Raw genomic sequence first — 13,062 nt, 5'->3', positions numbered from 1 at the left:
GCCCTGGGTTTGGGCTTTAACAATTAGGCTAGGTTCATGGCCTAATGAGTTGGGCTAGTTTAACTGATGGGTCAGGTTGGCCGGATTTCAAAGGAAGGAGAAAGCTAGAGCTTCCATGTTCCGTTTAACCTCGAAACGTGACCAAAACATGCAAACCAATATACCAAATTGAAGCCCGTGAAGCAAGGAAGAGATTCGTACCATTAGCAGGTCGAGAGGTGGTTGAAGTTGGCCGAAAAAAGCTTGTAAACCTCTAATCTTAGTCGCAAAACTGGAAATGCTTCCCCCGAAGCATTTTCTACATTCAAACGTTCCAAGTTTCTCAAAAAAGACCCAATCTAACCTATAACAACAACTAAAGAGGTCTAAGGTGCTTACCATGGTCGGAGATTCAAGAAACTTGCCGGAGGTCACAAACACAGTGATCGTGCTACTATGCCAAGAAAGAGAGGAAGAGATGGTTGTCTAGCCCTAAGTGGTCATCGTAGTCAAAAGGTGGTGATGAGGGTGTGTTGTTGTTAATGTTGTAGGTGTGTAAGTATGTGTGTGAGCGTAGGTCGTCGGGGAAGAGAGAGCACCGAAAGTCGAAAGGGATAGCTGAGATAGAAAGAGAGAGATGTGTGTAAGTATGTGTGTGAGCGTTGGTCACCGGGGAGCAGAGAGCACCGAGAGTCGAGAGGGATAGCTGAGATAGAAAAAGAAAGAGAGAGAGAACATGAGAGGTGAGGGAGAGAGAGCAATTGGGCTTGGGGGACAAAATTCAGGGGTGGCCCCTTGGCGCACCCATTAAGACCCAAAAACAATTTTAAAAGAAAAATATCTAGCCCAAGGTGCAATTTCATGAAAATACTCTCTTTGTTCCAATAAAATTGGGGCAGGTTGTTGCATGTACACGGTGTTTATTAGTTAGTTGTATTGTCCTGGGCCAATGACTAACTTCACGTGTATGTTCACATGCACCGTTTATGTTCGCTTTGGATCCAGAGTTAGGTGACAGCCTGTCCCTAGGTTTGTTGTTTGGACTCGTATGTGATGCACGTAGTGCCAGCTTCACATGATGTAGTACTAGAACGTAAAACATACACCAAACCTGTTCATGCGGCTACTTTTTGTACGTCTTGTGTGCCTACATAGATAATGAGCAATGAATTTTTAATGATTTTCAAAACTATGATCTTATGACAGCTATTTGAGTTTTGATGATGAGATATTTTATAGTAGCACCTTATATCCTTGAACTCATTTGTGCTACTGGTTCCCTACTAGTTATTATTATATTATTACTTTGGAAAATTATATACTTGTTTTACAGCGAGGGGTTACACGTTTTCAAAAAGGTTTCAAAAAACTTTATTTTTCTAGGCCCACTCACCTTTGTTTTTCGCCTCTCCAGGACATAGAGATTGAGCTCGTGGGAGTACGAGGTTTCAGTGGAAGTAGTTGACTGTCCTTCGGTCAAAGTGGGCTGGTTATGTACTAAATAATCATCCTTTATGGATGAGACAACTTTTATCTTTCAGCATTATACTCTAAACTTCACGTTTTGTAATAAGGGTTACCACCCAATCACGTTGTTCACTCTGGCTTATTTATTTAAAGTTCAAATTTATTCTCACTTTTATACATCAACCTTATTTTATGGCTTCGTCACCTTCCAGGTGTCGCCCAACACATCACGATTCAAATGGACATGTGAACATTCCAGGTCGAGATGTGTCAATTTTTTTATTAAATATTTTTAATTCACATATTAATATTTAATTAGACTTGTGGGATCTAGTTATGTGCCGTGCACATAATAGAATATTTGACAAACTTGTGACAGAATGACCACATTAATTTGCAACAATTCTTCTTAAACACTATATTGATCGATTTTCAATTGCAGTATTCATTTTAATAATGTGGGTCGATTTCAAAGACCATTTGTGATAAAAACTATTTACTATATCTTGCCTCTACCTTTAGGTTAGACCTTCTCCAACCCTGATCTAAAACCTAAAAATATTTAGCCCAGAAAATTTAGGTTTTAGCCTATAAACAGCTTTTTTACTCCAACCCTTCTGGCCCAAAATTTTAGCCCAAGATTATCAAAGAATGAATTAAGGCTATTTTTTTTTCAAATTAACCTTTTTTACAAAAATAAAAAATAAAAAAAAATATTATGTAGACTATCATAAATTAATTTTATGAACATTTTAACCTAAAAATATTTAAATTCTGATAAACCATATAAACTTAATACAAACGACCATTAATAAACCACATAAACTTAAAAATAAAAATAAAAATAAAAAAGACAATTAATAAACTACATAAACTTAACACAATCGAAAACTCATAAACTTAATAATGATATCCACCATCTTGACTTGGTGATGGACTTGGGTGATAGCCTTCAGATGAATCATCATCTTGAAATATACTCCTTGTGGCATTCTTTCATAAAATGTCATTTTGCTTGCCACGTAAGTATTTCTTCCTCTCTGAAGTGTATTTGTCGAGGTCCTCCATCATCAAATTAATTTCGAACCTTTCTTGCTCCCTATCCCCTTCTTCCTTTATGGCCAAACACATTTGGGCTGATTCTTCTTGTTGAGAGATATGGTTTTCGTTCATACTTGCAATTTCGCTAGCAAATTGTGCACGTATTGGATCTTAGGACTTCCCTTTTCTCTTTACTTCCTTTTACTTATCTCTACCCTGGGGCCTTGCAAAAGAAGAAGTTGGGCTCATTTGTTCGACACCTTCACTGTCGGCAAAATTCACATCTTCATTGACATCATTTGGGGGTGGGGCTTCACTATGAAACAATCTTCCATATTGTTGGTTCGCATCGGTTCCCCACCTCAGACAATCCTTGAGAATGTTCCAAGTATGATGCAACTTAAAAGCTTGATTTTTTGGTGTAGTTCTTGTTTTGTGAATTGCTATTACTTGGTCACCATATGCAACAAATACATAAAAAACAATTAGTTGCAAAATACTATTATGTACATGACAACTAAAATATCAACAAAGAAACTCATAATTTTTGAGGCGCCCCTTCCACTAGGCATGTCAATCATGGCTCTCTACAAGCTTCCCTTCCATAAAGTGCATGCTTTGTTGATAATCTTCCACCGATCATAAACACCACCAACTTCCCTTCGACCGGCGATAGAGTTTTCTTGGAACTTATCAACGATTTGACCCCACAAAACCTTTCTATTTTGATTCGTGTCGACGGCACCATCTTCGCTAACAGAAATCCATGCCAAACATAAAGCAATATCTTCGTCAAAGGTCCAATTACGACTCCTAACATGCTCTTTTGCCATCTTGAAAAATTTGGAAGTGAGAAGAAATGGTAGAAAGAAAAATTGAAAGAATTGTAGGAGAAAAATGAGTTTTGTGTGAATGTTTGAACAAATACATAGGTAATATAAAGTTTTTGGTTGAATTTTAAGTTAAATAGTTTTTTTAAATTATTTTAGCCGTTGGATTTAAATTTGGACCGTTAAAACTTTTTTTTACCGTTAGATTTGATTATATTCGATCTAAATTGTTGGATTCAATAAATATATAAATATAAAACTAAAAAAAAAAAAATTTGAACCTGAAACGTTGGATCAAGCAACGACCCATTTAAATTGAGCCGTTGGATGAAGAAAAGTAGCCATTGGGCTACTTATTGGTTTGAGACTTGGGGGAACAACCCCACGTGGGTTTGTCACCCTGCAACAAATGCCTAGCGTGTGGAGTGCGTAAGCGAGTTTGATTTGGGTAGTGGGCTTCACAGCCCCTGTTTCAGTCTCAGTTGGTTGGGCTCATTTTGATTTGTGGCCTAAAATTGGGCCAGTATTTGACCCCATAACAGTTTTAGTTTTTAGGTTAATTTTAAGTCATGGGTTGAAGTGGATTTTTTTTTGTTTTGGGGGGGGGGGGGGAGGGGGGGAAGGAAAATTTTAGATTTTAACCCATTGTTGGAAATAGTCTTAAAGGTTACCCCTAAAAATGGATTTTTCCTTTTCACCGGTTACCTAAATCATTTTTATGGTAGGTCCCATAATAAGAATTTTTATGTAATTTACACCCTCACAAACTCTTAGTCGATCCCGTGTGTTTTCTTTTTCTTGAAATTTTTGAGGGTTGAAATGTAACAAAGAATTCATACAGGGGGTTAATAATAATTTCATGAATACAAAAGAAAAAAGAAAATAAGAAAATAAGAAGAAGAAGTTAACGTGCGCTGTAGTTCTACTATTCCAGTGTCTGGTTTCGGTTTCGGTTTCGGTTTCGAATCTGCGTCTGGCTATAAACACGAATCGTAGGAAACCCCTTGGAAATTGCGTTAATCGGTGTGCGGTGGTGTAGCTATGGCGACTATGGTGAGCTCGGCGGGTGGGCTACTAGCGATGCTGAACGAGTCCCATCCTTTGCTCAAGCTCCACGCTTTGTCCAACCTCAACAACTTGGTCGACAACTTTTGGCCCGAGATTTCCACCAGCGTCCCCGTCATGTACTCTCTCTCTCTTTAATTTAATTTTTCGTTTTCATTATATATTTTTCTGAATGCTTGTGACTCGTGGGGTGCGTTCGTGTTTCGCTTGTTCCGAGAGGAATTGTTTGAATTTTGTGTGTGTATTTTGGATTATTGAGCAGCTAAAAGGACGCGTGAACTCGAATATTTTGTTTTGTTTTCGATTTTGTGCGAATGAGAACAGTGTTTCAATTTTTAGTTCCAGTTAAAGAGAATAAGGATTTTTTTTTTTTTTTTTTTTAATGACGAAGAGATTGAATTTCAAAGTTGGAGATTTACAATTGTTTTGTGGGTGGTGGTGGAAGTGAGCATTGTGTAGGCTGCAGTAATTGAGATCATGCCGGGCGTAGCGGAAGCTATATAATGCTCCTAAGCCTATAAGGAGGCAGGTAATGGGGTTTCCGTTGTCCTCAAATCTGCATTGGGCAGTTGAATTGTACATATAAGGCAGTGTTGAGAAATAAGGCTGTGGTTTGATCATACAATCGACACGAGAAATGCAGCTAAGTTTTTCTTAATTAACTATGCAGTAAAAACTATAATGGTTGCTGATATGGATTAGTTTGTTAGCTGCTATATTGTGGACGGATAATTGATAATACTGCAACAAACAATAAGTAAATAAAATTATTAGACAAATAAAGTTGCCCATGTTGTAACTTGTCTCATAATTTTTATTTATCTATGCTTATTTGTTTTTCTGTTTTGGCTTATGTACAAATAAGTAAATAGTTTAAGTGTATTTGGAAAATGGTAGTACAAGTAAAGGCCTTGAAACTTTTCAATTTTACAGAATAAGGTTTCAAATGATGATATTTTAGGTAGATAGTGAACGTACAAGGTTTTGTTGTTTGACTTTGTATTTTGTTGTCTCAATTGTGAATACTTATCATGATGTCTTTCTGTTTCTCAGAGAAAGTTTGTATGAAGATGAAGAGTTTGATCAACATCAAAGACAACTGGCGGCATTGCTTGTGTCAAAGGTAAAAGTCAACTGCTGTGCAGCCTTCCCTTTTAAATTAGTGTGGCAGTTCGAAAGTGATTTTTAATCAATCAATTTGGTTGCAATTTTGCAAACAAATAAGGTTGGGAAAATCTATTGACGACCTGGACCCTTTTGGCTGAATTTTATAAGGTTGCATTTTTTTTGTTCTAACAGCCAAGAAATTCTTGAAAAACATCAATGGATTAGTAATACTAAGTATTTGCATGCAATCTGCCATGTTAACTTTGAAATTTGTGTGTCTCTCTTTCATTTGTGGGTGTAAATTCCTATTTTCTTCTGGAATGTAAGCTTAACTACTTTAATCTTTTGTTTACATGATATTTTTCCTCACTCCAGGTTTTCTATTATTTGGGTGAACTTAATGATTCACTTTCCTATGCCCTTGGAGCGGGTTCGTTATTTGACGTGTCAGAGGATTCTGATTATGTCCATACTCTTCTAGGTAAGCATATTTTTTTAAGTATGATACTCTTAGGTTTTGTAAGCGACGGCTGTGAGTACAATCTACAATGTACTTTGAGGGTTAGAAGACTGTGAAAGGACAATGCAAGCAGGTTTAAGATATCTCAAACTAGATAATCAATTTTGCTTCTTGATCTAGTAGAACACCATCTCTGATTTAGTATTGTTAGAAGTGGATTTGCATGGAACTTTGGGGATACACAACCACAATTTATTTACATGACATATTTGGTTGTTTGCTCCTCCTCAGCTAAAGCTATAGACGAGTATGCCAGTCTTAAGTCTAAGGCAGCAGAATCAAATGCTGAAGCAGCAAATGTGGATCCTAGATTGGAGGCAATTGTAGAGAGAATGCTGAACAAGTATGCAGGCCTCTAATGTTTTTAAATACAGTTCTTCATGACCTTTGGTTTTCTTACCTGTTTTCCCCTTTAGGTGTATCGTGGATGGAAAGTACCACCAAGCTATGGGGATTGCAATTGAATGCCGAAGATTGGATATACTTGAGGAAGCAATCACAAAAAGTGATAATGTTCATGGAACTCTGTCATATTGCATAAATGTCTCTCATTCCTTTGTTAATCTTAGAGAATATAGACGTGAGGTAAGATGATACCTTATTGGCTTGTAACTTTTAGATACATTTGATTCTTTTGGTAACATGAAGACATGTGATTTCATAGCTTTAACTTGTATAACAAAGGTGTGCATAATGGATAGTACATAAGGTGTGCATAATGGATAGTACATGTATACCAATGGTGTGCATAATGGATAGTACATGTATAACAAAGGTGTGCATAATGGATACTACATGTATTACAATGGTTTGTATAATGGATAGTACAGTACATTGCACAGCTTTAACATGTGTTTGCACTTTCATGATGTAGTTTAGATTTCTTTTCCATATTAATTTAGTATTATGCTTAAAGAATGTAGAGTTAATTAAAATAGGAGAAAATTGTTTAGCACTTTGGGGTTTCTGATGATGGTGTTATGGATGTTCCAGTGGATCTTGAGTTTTGAGTGAAAAAGCCTTATTTGGAAGAGTTAGAATATAATTGCTATACATGGAAGAGTTGGAATATAATTACTAGGACAGAATTACAAACAATTTTGTAGTAAACCTGGAAGACGAGTTTTAATTCCTTTTTGGCCGTTCGTTGTTGGTATATGAAAGTTGGGTTACATATTTGCCAAGGTATTAGGAAATGTGTTCCAGCACTCAGTTGGAGGTGTTTGATGGATACACATGCCAGATTGGACAGATTACATGTCTCTTACATAGGAAAGCTAGGTTATAAATCTTAGAGGTGTTCTCTTCTTTTTTCTTCTTTCATCTGTATTCCAGGTTACTTGCTCCAAAGTTAAATCTTGATGTTAGAGAAAGACGGGGATTTAACTGGTTTGGAACAAAAACCAAAGGCTTTCAGAAAATAGTATGTTGTGTCTTTTTTTTTTTTTTTGTGGCCTGTTGGTGTCTCATTTTCTTTGTTATGCTTCCATATGTGTCATGTTTGATAATTTCTCACACTTTGACAGAAGGGACTGTGTAGTGAGTGAGACTTTTTGTTTTCTCCTTTGGTTCTTTGTTACAGGTACTTCGTCTTCTGGTAAATGTGTATCAGAAACTGCCTTCTCCAGATTACTTGAGCATTTGTCAGTGTCTCATGTTCTTAGATGAACCTGAAGGTGTCACAAGTATATTGGAAAAGCTTCTGCGTTCTGAAAACAAGGATGATGCGCTCTTGGCATATCAAGTAGCCTTTGATCTCATAGAGAATGAACGCCAAGCTTTTCTCTTAAGTGTGAGAAACCGCCTTTCACCTCCCAAGCCTCAGCCATCAGAAGCTGCGCTACCAGAAGCCAGTGAAGCTACTCAAAATGAAAGTTCTGCTCCAGAGGATGTTCAAATGACAGATGGTGGTTCTACTTCTAATGTGAGTGTGCTTGAAGATCCTAAAGAAGTAATGTATTCTGAGAGGCTGACAAAAATTAAAGGAATTTTGTCCGGTGAGAAATCAATACAGTTGACTCTACAATTTTTGTACAGTCATAACAAGTGAGGCTTCCGTTTTCTTCCCTTTTGTTTTGTTTTGTTGTGTTTCTTTTTTTTTTCATGTAAGCATTAGAACTTCTGTTTCTTCTGAATTGAGTGGTCGTTAAATGTTTTGAAATTTGAATATAGGTCCGATCTTCTTATTCTGAAGACAATAAAGCAGTCTGTTGAGATGAGAAATAGTGTATGCCATAGTGCAACCATTTATGCTAATGCAATTATGCATGCTGGAACGACTGTGGACACATTTCTTAGGGAAAATCTGGTAAAGCACATATCAAGTTTTTCATTTCGCCACTGTCTCCATTGGCATATTTCTTTGTTATCAATATTGACAACATCAATTTAAATTGTCAGGATTGGTTGAGCAGAGCCACAAATTGGGCCAAATTCAGTGCGACAGCAGGGTTAGGTGTTATTCATAGAGGCCACTTGCAACAAGGAAGATCTCTGATGGCACCTTACTTGCCCCAGGGTGGGGCTGGTGGCGGCAGTCCATACTCAGAAGGTGGTGCTCTGTATGCTTTGGGTCTCATTCATGCCAACCATGGCGAGGGCATCAAAGAATTCCTTCGTGATAGCCTACGTAGTACTAATGTAGAGGTATGTACTTTGTAAATTAGCGATCACATCTTTTTATGCATATTTGGTATATTGCCAATTTTTTTTAATGGGATCTCTTTACGCAGGTTATTCAACATGGTGCATGCTTAGGTCTTGGCTTATCAGCTTTAGGAACTGCTGATGAAGAGATCTATGATGACATTAAAAATGTGCTGTATACTGACAGTGCTGTTGCGGGTGAAGCTGCTGGGATTAGTATGGGTTTGCTTATGGTTGGAACTGCAAGTGAGAAGGCTAGTGAGATGCTTGTTTATGCATATGAGACACAACATGAAAAGATCATCAGGTAAAGAGAATTGTGTGATTTTTTGTTGTTTCCTCTCGGCATTCTTTTACCTAATAATACTATTGAGCAAAGTATGATCATTTATGATCTGTGGTGGGGATAATAAGTTCAGGGTCCTTGCTAACCGTATAGTATGTTACAGGGGGTTAGCACTGGGAATTGCCCTGACAGTATATGGAAGAGAAGAAGAAGCAGACACACTAATTGAGCAGATGACAAGGGATCAAGATCCTATACTACGTTATGGTGGTATGTATGCGTTGGCATTGGCCTACAGTGGGACAGCAAACAACAAAGCCATTCGTCAGCTGCTGCATTTTGCCGTGTCTGATGTGAGTGATGATGTCAGGAGGACTGCTGTTCTAGCACTTGGGTTTGTGCTGTACTCTGAGCCCGAGCAGGTTGGTACTTTCTTATTTGTCCATTGCTATGCCCTATCCAAATCGATTTGATGCTGCTGCCCTTTTTATTTTTTTATTTTTTTTGTTCTCTTATAATGCCTTTGTATCTCCAAAATTGCGCGAACTGCAGACGCCTAGAATTGTCTCCCTGCTATCTGAGTCTTACAACCCGCATGTTCGTTATGGTGCTGCTCTTGCAGTAGGCATTTCCTGTGCTGGTACTGGGTTGAGTGGGGCCATATCTTTGCTGGAGCCTCTGACTTCAGATGTCGTTGATTTTGTGCGCCAAGGTGCTCTCATTGCAATGGCTATGGTCATGGTCCAGATTAGTGAAGCCAGTGATTCTCGTGTAGGAGTTTTCAGGTACTGCTCTCTCTCTCTCTCTCTCTCTCAAAACACAAATCCCGTGCAAGCCAATGATCTTAACTGTCTATTTCTTAGGTTTTCTTTTCAAGGATAAACCATAGGAAAAACCTACCAAATTGAAAATCATTAATTATCTATCTAGACAAAATAAGGCAACCATAATGTGCTACAATGCTCACAGTGATAATCAAATGGTTAAAATGGTTTCCGAAAGCATATCCGCATTGGAAGCTGTTAACCACTTTATTCTCAGACAGATGATTGTATACTTATGTATGTCTATCCGTAGGGGTAGCTTCATATGAGGGATCCCTTGTATGAGCAATTTCTAGGGATAACGTTGTAGGTCCAGCAACAATGTGGTCTAATGATTAGAACCGTTTACTTTTTAGGTTTCCATTCAATATCATCTTTTCAAAAAAAAGGGGCCAAATTGAAAGTCATTCAGTTATCTAGCTGCTGTCAAATAAATAGATGAGTGGTTGATAAACATTGAAATCGTTGTGTGATGATACTATTGTTGGGCTTTATGGCTCAAAATTAGGATGATGCAAAGAATTAGGTTTGTGTTGCCTATTTGGTTTTGGTGTCCTATTTGGGTTTGGATTTTGACTTCTTAGTTGTTTTCCTTGGTGGAGAGATTTTGTTAATTACCTAGTTGATTAGGATTTGTATTTACTTCCTATTAGGATTCTTATTGTAACCTAAGTCCTATGCACTATACATAGGACCTTAGGGTTAGTGTATTTTGTGTGGCAATTTGGTGAGAGTCAATTTGTGGGATTTGGGTTGTGAGAGTTTAAACACTCTTTTGTAATCTCCGTTTGTTTAGTGAAATTCCTTGACGTTGATATTGGTACTTTGTTAGAATTCGCTTCCGTTTGTGCATAAAAGTACAACAACTATGGCCAAACAATTTTTGGTTTGGCTGATTAGTTATAAGAATGATCTTTTGATGGAGACCTAGAAAATGGGAGTGTTCAGAACATTGGACCGTAATGCTGGTTGAGTCCCACAGCATGGAGTCATATATAGACAAAGATATCGTTATCCATTTACTATCAATGATGTCTGAAATTTAGAAAATTGAGTTAGCTTGTTTTATTTTTGGTTCTGCTGTTTTTTAAATATAGGCGGCAATTGGAGAAAATTATTCTTGATAAGCATGAGGACACCATGAGCAAAATGGGAGCAATTTTGGCCGCCGGAATTCTTAATGCTGGTGGAAGGAATGTGACCATAAGATTACTTTCTAAGACAAAACATGATAAGGTCACCGCAGTTGTTGGCCTTGCTGTTTTCAGCCAGTTTTGGTACTGGTATCCCCTCATTTATTTCATAAGCTTGGCATTCTCGCCAACAGCCTTGATAGGACTGAACTCCGATCTGAAAGTGCCGAAGTTTGAGTTCATGTCACATGCAAAACCTTCGCTGTTTGAATATCCTAAACCGACGACTGTGCCAACTACCACATCGGCTGTAAAACTCCCCACTGCTGTACTGTCAACATCAGCAAGGGCAAGCAAAGCTAAGGCCAAGAAAGAAGCAGATCAGAAGGCAAATGCTGAAAAGTTATCCGGGGTGGAGGCTTCATCTTCCCGTGCAAATACTGAGAAAGGAAAATCAAGTGAGAAGGATGGGGATTCAATGCAGGTAAGTCCTGTCTCACCCGTTCCTCCTTTCTCTTACGCTATTTCAGAGAGTTCATAGTTTACGGTTTACGTTTCTTTCAAAAGTTGCTCGTTTGATGACATACTAGTTGTTTAAATTCTTCCATAATCATCGTCTTATCTATACACACAAACAGTAGGTACTGTTGGAAGAAAAAAGACCTCTGATTAATTCAAAATCCCCCCCTTCCTTTTGGCAGGTTGATGGCCCAGCAGAAAAGAAACCCGTGCCGGAGCCTTCTTTTGAGATTTTAACCAACCCTGCTAGGGTGGTTCCTTCTCAGGAGAAGTACATCAAATTTCTGGAAGAAAGTAGATACGTGCCCATTAAGTTAGCGCCTTCGGGGTTTGTTCTCTTGAGAGACCTGCGACCTACTGAGCCCGAGGTGCTTTCACTCACAGACACTCCCTCTTCCGCAACTTCTGCGGCTGGTGGTGGATCAGCAACTGGACAGCAGGATTCTGCATCGACCATGGCAGTTGACGACGAACCTCAGCCTCCTCAGCCCTTCGAATACACTTCTAATCAATGAGAGGCAAATGTGTGGTATATAAAGTTGAGTGAGCATTTTCTCGAAAGTCACATCCTTTTTAACTTTCCACGCATTTTCCTTTATTTATAGCCATCAAATTAAATAAATCAAACGGAATCAATGCCTAGAATTAAACAGGGGTGTGTACGAGTTACACTTTGCACCCATCTAGTTTAGGGTCGGTCCTTTACCTTTTTTTTTTTTTTTTTTTGAACATATTATACTATACACGTATAAGTGAAGAGAAATATCATTATATCGTAGCATTAAGTGGCTGGTCCTTGATCTTTAAAATTGACATTTTACTACATCGAGATATGAGTTCCTACACTTTTAGCCCTCTTAAGTTTAAATATTAATTTTAAATTTCCGACTTAACACGGTTGGTTTATTTTTTTGTTTGCATAGTCACTAATTGATTAACAAATTTTATATGAACAAATAAGATTTTTTGCTTAATGAAAATGATAGCTTTTCAAATATGGATTGACATGAATAGGGTAATGCTATTCACACACTTAATTTATCTTTCATATACATTTGTTAATTTTTGTCTATTGATCAATTTATTTGATCGACAGCTAGAATTTGAAAGGATTGTGTGAAAAGTAAAAAAGAATGTGTGAATAACAGTTCTAATGAATATTTTCGTGCGCATCAATCTGGTGTTCATGTAAGCAAAAGGTGTGTACCTTGAGTGTCATCTAAATAAAGTAGTTTTTTTTATTTTTTTTTATTTTTGCCAATGGTCGGCATAATGTGCAGTAATTTGCAACTTTTAGGACGGCAAAAAGAAAAATGCTGTGCCCACTTTGTCGCAAAAAAATCAGCGTTTAAAATATCAGCATGACAATCTGTGAAAATATCAATGCATAAATTGATATCTATCGGTTGCTTCTAATAGGATTGATGGAAATTTACATAAAAATGTGAAAATTTTAAAATGATACTTTAGGAAATGTCAAATACTGATTTAGACAAATACAAGATTTTCTCGTATATTAATCAATATGTCGAAAATATCCACGAAATCTGTCGATTTTAGCTGATATTTAAAAATTTCTCCGACATCTCGCTTTTCATATCTTTCTTTGATTTTTTTAAATATTCTCACAAAAATATTGATCGTA

At 37.4% G+C, this 13,062-nt stretch overlaps 1 protein-coding gene across 1 annotated transcript; it reads left to right on the top strand.

Annotated features, from left to right (window-relative positions):
* The first annotated feature begins 4,240 nt into the window (after nucleotides 1–4,240).
* On the top strand, nucleotides 4,241–12,116 carry LOC103967773 (26S proteasome non-ATPase regulatory subunit 1 homolog A). The gene is made up of 13 exons (XM_009381072.3): nucleotides 4,241–4,501; nucleotides 5,436–5,505; nucleotides 5,865–5,970; nucleotides 6,241–6,352; nucleotides 6,426–6,594; nucleotides 7,592–8,055; nucleotides 8,182–8,317; nucleotides 8,410–8,655; nucleotides 8,742–8,962; nucleotides 9,105–9,363; nucleotides 9,494–9,726; nucleotides 10,863–11,382; nucleotides 11,600–12,116. Exons 1-13 carry the CDS (start codon nucleotides 4,359–4,361, stop codon nucleotides 11,930–11,932), a joined length of 3,012 nt encoding a protein of 1,003 aa, XP_009379347.2. The 5' UTR covers nucleotides 4,241–4,358; the 3' UTR covers nucleotides 11,933–12,116.
* The last annotated feature ends 946 nt before the right edge of the window (nucleotides 12,117–13,062 follow it).

Source organism: the organism of the source record quoted next, unplaced genomic scaffold (genome assembly GCF_019419815.1).
Source record: "Pyrus x bretschneideri cultivar Hongxiangsu unplaced genomic scaffold, Pyrus_bretschneideri_v1 Contig17, whole genome shotgun sequence".
Lineage (NCBI taxonomy): Eukaryota > Viridiplantae > Streptophyta > Magnoliopsida > Rosales > Rosaceae > Pyrus > Pyrus x bretschneideri.
This window is presented reverse-complemented; position numbering and strand designations above follow the sequence as displayed.

Excerpts from the sequence above, each read along its gene's own strand:
- LOC103967773 (XM_009381072.3), top strand. The coding sequence starts at position 4,359 with ATGGCGACTATGGTGAGCTCGGCGGGTGGGCTACTAGCGATGCTGAAC. Across the intron at positions 6,595-7,591 it reads TTAGAGAATATAGACGTGAG|GTACTTCGTCTTCTGGTAAA; the intron begins GTAAGATGATAC and ends TCTTTGTTACAG. Across the intron at positions 8,318-8,409 it reads CATTTCTTAGGGAAAATCTG|GATTGGTTGAGCAGAGCCAC; the intron begins GTAAAGCACATA and ends TTAAATTGTCAG.